Raw genomic sequence first — 9,617 nt, 5'->3', positions numbered from 1 at the left:
ATATATAATTCTGAACAATGTACAGACAAAACTCCAATTTTATTTATATAATATATATTGGCAAAAACACCTATTGCTATCAATATTTAAACCACTTGTAATTTCTTTTTTGGTACAGGTTTATTATGGCTCACCTTATTTGCAGTTTAAATACGTACAATACTCACTCCAAGTAGAGTAATAGCGTTGTTTTCCTAGTTGCGAATACCCATTTCAATATAAACGTGATTAGGTTATAGAATTTTCAATAATTTTCTTTTCCATTTTTTCTACACTATTCGGTGCTTCTGATATAAGTATGTTATAAGTATACCATGAGTATACTAAGGTATGCGTAAACACATATAAACTACAATAATCTATTGTGGCATGTAATTTTACGTGGACCCTATGACAAAATCTCAATTTACAGTTGAATGAACTTGGTTTCATTTCTATTTATATTGAACAATATTCTTTAAGAGGCTTGCTGTCCCCGCATGTATGGATCCATACACGTGTTGTATCGGGATAAGGTAGGATTGATCCGATACCGTTAAGAATATTTTAGGGGATTTAGAAGAGATAGTCCTCCAATACATGCAATATGCTTTAGAATATATAATCCATTCTTAAATGTGTCTGTGACTTTGCATATGGGTTTACGGTTTACGGTGCATTTATTTTTCTCAATAATACAAAAGTTTAAGAATTCATTACAGTATATTTTATCTATGAGTTTTATTTTACTAGGCACAAGTTAGGGATATTTTTTAGTTTACTCCAGGCTAGGCCTAGAGGTTTCGTCCAAAATCCATTGGTGATTGGCGGGATTTGAGCCCGGTACCTCGGAAACCAAAGTTCCGAGTTTTACAACTACACTCGATCGCTCCCCGCATCATATTGTAATTCTACTGCAGTATTTAGTAAACACATAATATGTGAAAATTTCAGCTCGCTGGTAATTTAAAGAGGAGCCTTAGTGACTAAAGCTGAATATAGATAATAAGCCGAATACACTTATTAAATTAAAAAAGCAACGTTTATAGAATAACGTGGATTTACTGTGAATCACCTTCAAGTTCGAATTCTCCTTGGCAAGATGAAGTAAGAATATCCACTCCCAGCGACACGCGCCTTAATGGAGTCATCGTAAACGTCACACGCCTCGTAAAAGCTTGTTTTTAACGACGTGTCGTATCGTAAACAGTCTCCTTCAACTCTCAATAAGCCTGTATCATACAATACAGGTATTACCTCTCTCAAAATATACATAGACAATATTGATTTGCCTTACAAACATTCTGTAGAAGTTAATTGTGGCCTCTTTAGATGAGAGTAAGGAAAAGTGAAGAAATCAAATAAATACAGTTTATTCAATTAGGCCTAGCCCGATTGTAAAATATTTTTAGCTTCTTCAACGATTACATAAATATGAGTAACCTTCACTTACTGTGTATTGTATACCTTGATTATATAAAGTACAGCAAATCTTACACCAAATAACTGTCATTAGAGATATTACATGTAATACACTTCTCAGTTTTATACACAGGGTGATTGATATAAGTGTGCCAGCCGTTTTATTCGAAAACCATAAGAGATATCAAAAAACGTTAAATGGTAAGTGCCTTGGATTTTTTATTTAAAAAATTGTAGTAAAGTCGAAAAAAATATTTTAGCCGCCATTTTTCCAATATGGCCGCCAACTTTGATTTTTCTTATAGAACACCCTGTATTTTATGATGTATTCCGGTAGAAAATGTAATATTAAGACGATTTTATTCGAGTGATTTTTTTCATAAACCTAATTGTTTCAGAGATAATAATGGTTTAAGTTGTGAAATTTCGAATAGTTTTCGAATATATTATCTCTGAAACTGTTAGGTTTATGAATAAAATCACAATAATAAAATCGTCTTAATATTACATTTTCTACCGGAATACATCATAAAATACAGGGTGTTCTATAAGAAAAATCAAAGTTGGCGGCCATATTGGAAAAATGGCGGCTAAAATATTTTTTCGACTTGACTAAAATTTTTTAAATAAAAAATCCAAGGCACTTACCATTTAACTTTTTTTGATATCTCTTATGGTTTTCGAATAAAACGCAAGGCACACTTATATCAATCACCCTGTATTTTATGGGTTTGTCCTGTTTTAATGTTTTAACATTTGTTGAGTTTTTAAATATTAGTTTTAAATTGTATATATTAATTTTAACCATCTATTGAAAGGTATTTAGAATGCAGAAAATGTCTTAACCAATGTATATTTTACTACAATCACCTACAACGAGTAGAGTGGTATTTGTAGAAAGGGTTGTTTACATAGCTTAGGTAACTGAACTAGCATTAAACAACCACAAAAGTAATAGCTCATGTACGGGGCACAGTATTTTGAAGGAAATTTCTAACTTAATTCAGTGTTATAGAATTATTATTTCAATTTATAAAAAGTACATGTTTTACGCCATTTGCTTTCCCATATGTAGGCTATTCCTACTTCTGGCAAAAAATAAATTGACTCTTAGTTTTAAGATTACTCTTTGTTATAAAACTATACAACTCCATATGTTGCGTACTATTTTCAGTTGACCAACACGATACTTACATTTCTGACCAATACCAATCAAACCTCATCTATTTCTTCCTCTTCTGAAATAGAAAAATATATAATTGATATTTCTATTAATTATTTTATACAAAAAATATTTGAGCTTGTATCCACCTATATCAACATTAACAATTACAATATTGACAAAAATGATTTACCATAGGTATCTATATATTTTGTGTTTTTCAGCTTTAGCTATTTTTTCCGGTCTTTTAATCTTTTAAATACTTTCTCACTCAGAATCAGATTTCGGATCCCAAATTGTCATGAAAACTGAGTTATATAATAACTTTGATGGAAAATGTCAACAATCTTCTCTTGGATAAACTCACTATCATCATGAACTTAAGCAAAGAAATCCCTTAGTAGCTTAAGTAACGTAATTATTTGTCTTGACTAAATTTTACCATCCCAGTATACATCTGATACGACAATTTTTTTTTTTCAATAATAAAGTGTACATCCATATAAACAGGCCTATAATAAACTCAATAATAGCTTATTCCCTACATGGAAAGTTTTCTAAAAGCATTGTTAAATGAGCCTGTAATGGTCCTAGTATAAAAGTTGTCTTTTATCTTTCATCACAATATGATGCCTATGATGGCCAATAGGGATGCATAAATGATATAGATTACAAAATAGTATGACTTGATTAAAGTGTTGATGTATAAGAAATGTAATGTTATTTCCAAACTGGACATTCTGTTGATGGAAAAAATCCCACTCCATCGAGCTTGTTATTTTTCTCCCATAGCTATAACCATGATGAATAAGTTTAGATTCTTTTTAGGGACTAAGATATGATTTTTCATCAATCATCAATTGAGAGGGCAGCGTATTTTACTCCAAACATCTTGGGCGTCACCTAGTGTGTATTTAAATTCAAATATGAGTGAAGGATGAGTGTAGAATGGTGTGAGTGGTTCTGTCTAACTTTGTTACTGACTAAGATCTAATTTATTTAAAGCCCATTTATTTATATTGATCAGTGACAGCTGAGTCCAGTTTCGAGCTATCAAACAGCAACTGATTCATCAAACCGGCAACCTTGTTAGCGAATTTCCCTATAGGGAAGTAGCTATTACCGTAGGTCTCATGGTAAGACTTAGGCCCGGGACCGATTTACTTTTTCATTTTGATGTCCCCAGAGGCCAAAAACACCACTCGTTCAAATTTTTATATATGTATATATATATATATATATATATATATATATATATATATATATATATATGTGTCCGTGAACACGATAACTTGAGTAATTTTTATCCGATTTTGATGAAATTTGGTTTGAAGGTGTAAGGCGGGATAAACTTGAATGAGTTCGCGATCCAGCATGATCGGACCATGGGAACAGGGTTTTATGGGGGGTTTTATGGGGTAAAAATTGGTTTTTCTCAATTTTGACCCTCAAAACACAAAATTTCCCAATTTTTCTCTAAACCTTCTTAAAGAGCTTAAAAAAACAAACAATTCAGTATATCAAAGTGTTTTTGTACGGTTATTGGTTACGGAGAAAACTAAAAAAATGGTAAATTTAAAATTCCCATGTTATTCTTATGGAGAATATTGTAAAATGTTGTAGTTTGCTTGTTTATGGATATCTTTTGATCAAACTTGGCAAATATATTCATTTTATACTAAGCAATAATTATTTTACTTAAAACACACACTTTATTAGTTTCCTTGTAGCAGCAAACCTAGGTACTCGTTAAACCTAATGTTATTTAAATAGATCAATTGAAAATCAATTCAGCCAAATGGAAATTTGCTTAGGCGTCAGGTTTGCTGCGGCGGGGGTATTTTATTATTAGGCGAGCACTTTAACCACTAGCTACCCAGCCAGTTACTTACCTATAAGTATGCATCCATAGCTAGGATGATAGTATGACCCATGGTGACAGTAACAATAAGCATCATGCTCATGAGTGTTGCATAAAGCGTCCCCAGCACAGAACAGTGTGTAACAGTTGTCAATACAGATGCCATCAATGCAATCTGTCTTCATCGGGCAATCTTCGGCCGAGGTGCAGTTCTGGGCAGGAGCTAAACAGTAAACGTATCATTGTAAAAACTATGTAGAAAAATGTGTGAAGCTTTTAGACATAATGTGAACGTGCCAAATTTTCCATAGTACTCATTATTAATAAGTTGATCAAAATACTTTTTTCTTAATGAAGAACTAGTTATGTGTAAAGATGTCAAACTGTTGCTTTATTAAAATTTCATTATTTGTATGGATCGCACCATTACAATCTTAAACTACTCGTTAATCAAAGCTAACTGTGAATCTATTTGGCAAAATCCCTTTACGTTTACACCAGTTTTTTTAAGTATGTACTTGAGTTCTTCCTTGAATTAAAATAGGAGAGAGTACTATGCGTCACTTAAATGCCAAATACAAGAACCTGAGTTGGTTGTTAGCTAATTTCAAGTAAAGAAACAGTTGAAGGGTATTTTTTGTGTTTTGAAACTCTTGAAGTCACAGGAAAGCTGATATTTGATATTCGTTCTTGAAAAGATACCATGTGCTAGACAAGTCCTCAATAGGTTTGTTATATTTCAAACTAAAACATCACAATTAAATTTCTACTAATGCACTAAAAATCATACCACCTTAAAAATCTATGTAGATTTCAATAATATTCAACCTATTACTTTGTATTTTTGACTAGTAATCCTTTCTGACTATTGATAGAACTAAACATTCTATGACTATGACTAAGTTAAATTGTAGTTAGACATCAAAATAATAATAGACCCAGATAAACTGAGCAACCTACTAAGTGTGTAGATTCCATTAATTTCTTTATTGCGAAAATTCTAACTTTTGACCAAGCCAGAATGAAAAGAAAACTACTTAAAATATGATTAAAAGCTATAATCATATTTATGTTGCACATTATTCATCAGAACAAAAAACTAAGAGAGGAAATTGAATTTTTACATCAGTGCTATGTGAGTGGCTCATTCACCTATTGAAACTCAGCTGACTATACCATATTAAAGTATAAAACAACGGCTAGTCACAGGTGGGATGTGTGATTTTGTATCCTAAATTCAATTATTGTAAATCTAATCCTATGTACAAATTAAGTGATTTCTTCAATTTACAATTTGTAAACAAAGATTTGAATTTTATAGTTGTTTATAAATAATGTTTCTATTGTTTAGATTGACGATGTCTATTGTAATTCTTGTGAATTAATTAATGACTAATAAACTTGTCTATTGTCTATATATAATATTGATGTTTTACTTCATGTTGGTGAAACTTGGCAAAAGTGTTGACAAAACATTGTTTCTATTATTTAAGGGTCAATTTCATGAGTTGTACATTTCTATGCGTCATATTATTAAGGTTATATTACTAGCGACGAGATATTGTTTGCGATTAGATCATTAGTCTAGCTAACGAGAACTTAAATAACAAGACATTAATCGTAAAAAACACGATCCTAGCGGCACCGGACGGAACTAACAATCAAATTGCCTTCAGCTGGATCCACAATGATGACAAATCTACTAAGGGAGTATGAGGATCTATGGTTATAGCTTTGACAATTAATACAACTAGACATTCCATTCCCATGTTAAGTTTGTTGCCAGATTTTTTACAAACATCGTCGTAGTTGATGTGAACCTATAGATTGTGCTGATCTAAATTACTTAATTCTGTCTACACCAACTTTTTTATCAATACAAGTCAAACTTAGGAGCTATACCAACTCTTATGACTCATCAACCTGGTCAGCAACAAAAAATAAGGTATAAAATAGAATTTTATACCCTAGCACATTCTGTGACTGGCTCACACAACTACGTTATTTTTAATAAAGAATTGGCGTCAGCTGGTCCATATAGATGGGATGTCTACTTTGGTATCCAATAGTCAATGGTTATAGGTAAAGCATATAAAGTAGATTTGTATTAAGTTTTACAATTATGCCAACTTACGATCCAATTGACAACCACAGCCAGTGTACTCGTAGGGAGGAATACACGAACATCTGGGCTGCTGGTCAACAAAGTCACATTCGGCGTTGGGTCCACAGTCAACCACTCGACAACCGCTGCCATCACACATAGAACAGATGCGAGACAGACAACGGCCTTGGACACAGACAGAGTATGCGGCGCAGTCGCTGTTGGACTGACACAAAGGTGCAAACGTGGGACCTAGGACGGGTTAGAAATTACATGTGTTTATATTATATTTGACAAATATATTTGTTCATGATCCGACCTTTTGATGGAGAACATGTACAGTTTGGTAATCAAAATAAGTCTTATAATTAATTAATAACCTAATCACTTAATGCCTAATCACTTAATACCCAATCACCTAATACCTAATCACCTAAAACCTAATACCTAATACCTAATTACCTAATAACCTAGGATAAAGAATAACCTAATAAGAACAACCTTTGGACCTGAAACAAGTATACAATTTCATTCGTCAAAGAATGTCTTAGAATTTAAAACAAAATGAATTCTTATTCATTTTCCAAACAAAATACTATCTTTAAAATTTGATCCACCAATTGTATTTAGGTTTCCAGTGAAAAGTAAACTTGGAACATTCATTTAACACTTCATGTTAAAACTCTCAACAACTCTTTTCCCAGCAAAATGTACTATAATCCTATTTATTTATTTTATTGTTAAAACATATGTCGTATTTCAAATATAAATAAAACAGTGTCTTGTTCTCTTACTACCATTGTGTTCATTTTTTCTCACTCACATAATATATTCTTTAATCTCAACATTTCTCTTTCTCGACATTATACCCCTCTGGTCCTTCGAACTATTTATCATTACCATTTCTCATTATATTCCCTTTTCTCTTACATTAACTTTACTTTCTTTAACTAATATTTTCCCTTACTCTACAATTCATCCATTGGTACTTCAAGCCCAGATATTATTGCATACTTATTAGAGATATCTTATTGTATACTCCTATTCGGAATCATTCAGCCAGTTTCATTTATACACAGCCTGCGTTCTTTATTTACATCACTAATAGAAACATCTACCGGAGGTGAAACAGGTTTATATTTGCCAAGAATCATCATAAAATATTTTAAAAATTAATTTAAATATATTTATTGTTTGTTGTTAATTTATATTTTCACTTACTATTCTTGTTTTTGTTCTTGTTCATTGGTTGTTGTTTAAAGTTTTGCTTTGTGTACGTCCATTTTGATACTGCTGAAATTGTATTATTTACTAAACTTACTGCATGTCATTTTGTCAAAAATACTTTTGTATGTATATGTTTAAGTTAGATTAAGTCATCTTATACAACATATTATTGTAAATTGGTTCTTGACCGTTGGAAGGTAAAATAAAATAATAAAAAAATAAATTCTTTTGTCGTTGACTTTTTTGATCGAATACCGTCTACGAATTTGAACAAATTAAATTTACCAAGCTGAAAATGTAATGTATAGCCTTAATTCTTTATTTACATTTCTAAAATATGCAAAAACACATCTAAATAGTTAAAACACTGACCTATGAATAAGTCTGTGAGAATTTACTTACAATTTTTTTTATAAATGTCCATGTAAAGTTAAGATTTAGGTAAGATATTGCAAGTCAATATCAATGTACAAAAGCATCAGGTTTAAAGAAATATATATATCAAATTTCAAATTTGATAATATTAATGAGTACACAAAAACAATTAAAACCCTGGTTTACTTACGTATAGTAGTTTGTGTAGGTGTTTGCGTCGTTTGTATACACAAAGAAACTTGAAGGCAGAAGTTTACAAAAATAATAAAGTGAATGATTTGTACTGCCATTGTGTAACCTGAAAAAATAAATGATAATAAAAAAAAATCATGTAGAATGTTTTGTTTTAATGAAAACTTACTATTATTTGCAACGTCATACTAGGCCGTAAATGTATTATCATTAACTATTGAGACAAATGTATTATTCTAAATGTCCATTAATCATTGTATTCTTAGTTATTTTGTAATTGCTATCATAAATAGATAATTATATTTGAATGACGATTCAAGAAATTTGATGAACCCATTAAAAACCAATTTTTCTACACGTGTAAAACGATGCTACTATCCTCAAGACAATAGTAAGCATTTAGCCTATTATAAAACAAAATTGTTGTGTTTATGTAAACATAAATCCATAGTAATTATTTATAAAATAACTATATTAACTATGGCTTTTAGCACCAATTTCCAAAATTTGGAAAGTATCTTTTGATTTTGAAATTATATCATTGTACAGCTTTACATAATTTAAAATCTTCTCAAGTCACCGAAAACCCGGTGAAGATGATACTAGGGAGACTCAAGATATTAAAGGTACATTATTTGTATTTGTTGTTGTATTTTTTAACTTTATAATTTGGAATTATAACCCATAAATCTTAATTTTGAATATTGTCTCATATACAACGTTCTCAGAGTTGTAAAAATATGTTTTTATCTCGAACTTTTTATTCTTTAACATTTTGGTTGTTAGTGTTTTGAGATATTCTTGAAAATATCAAGAAAGTGATACGGGGGAGATTCAAGATATGATGCCAATAAAAGGGAGTGCAGGGACATGTAGGGCGGGGCGACGGCTATTTCCGATAAACTTATCTATACAGGGTTTGCGCTTTTCTATTACACATTTTCTAACAGTCTTATATTGTTGCTAGAGTCCTACATGCTACTTGTTCAGCGAAAAGAAAAAGATTTGGAACGTTCAAGTGTTAATCTTCTAACACCATTTTGAGTCAAACATAAAAGCATTCTTTCTATCAGCATTCCTTCTTTAAGCTAAAATTTTTAGAAATATATCGTAGACTAGCAGAGCATCCATCCTTCGTACGGGGTTGGCATATAAGTACAAAATGCTTATTGCAGTTATACTCAAGCTTTGCGTTTGCAATGGGGGGAGGACACAGTTTGATAAAATTTGGTTCATAAATTTACGGTATGATATAGTATAACACATCTACCATTGCCATAATGTTCTACCATTGC

At 31.2% G+C, this 9,617-nt stretch overlaps 1 protein-coding gene across 1 annotated transcript; it reads right to left on the bottom strand.

Annotated features, from left to right (window-relative positions):
* Nucleotides 1-2,367: 2,367 nt before the first annotated feature.
* Nucleotides 2,368-8,422, bottom strand: LOC129005161 (uncharacterized). The gene is made up of 4 exons (XM_054433976.1): nucleotides 8,321-8,422; nucleotides 6,559-6,780; nucleotides 4,456-4,647; nucleotides 2,368-2,639 (listed from the first exon to the last, which is right to left on the bottom strand). The coding sequence occupies exons 1-4, from the start codon at nucleotides 8,418-8,420 to the stop codon at nucleotides 2,614-2,616; spliced, it is 540 nt and encodes a 179-aa protein (XP_054289951.1). The 5' UTR covers nucleotides 8,421-8,422; the 3' UTR covers nucleotides 2,368-2,613.
* Nucleotides 8,423-9,617: the final 1,195 nt, after the last annotated feature.

This window comes from Macrosteles quadrilineatus, unplaced genomic scaffold (genome assembly GCF_028750875.1).
Source record: "Macrosteles quadrilineatus isolate MER2022 unplaced genomic scaffold, UCM_ALF_1.0 Scaffold_17__1_contigs__length_3442018, whole genome shotgun sequence".
NCBI lineage: Eukaryota > Metazoa > Arthropoda > Insecta > Hemiptera > Cicadellidae > Macrosteles > Macrosteles quadrilineatus.
Note: the sequence above shows the minus strand (reverse complement) of the source record. Positions and strands in the feature narration are given on the sequence as shown.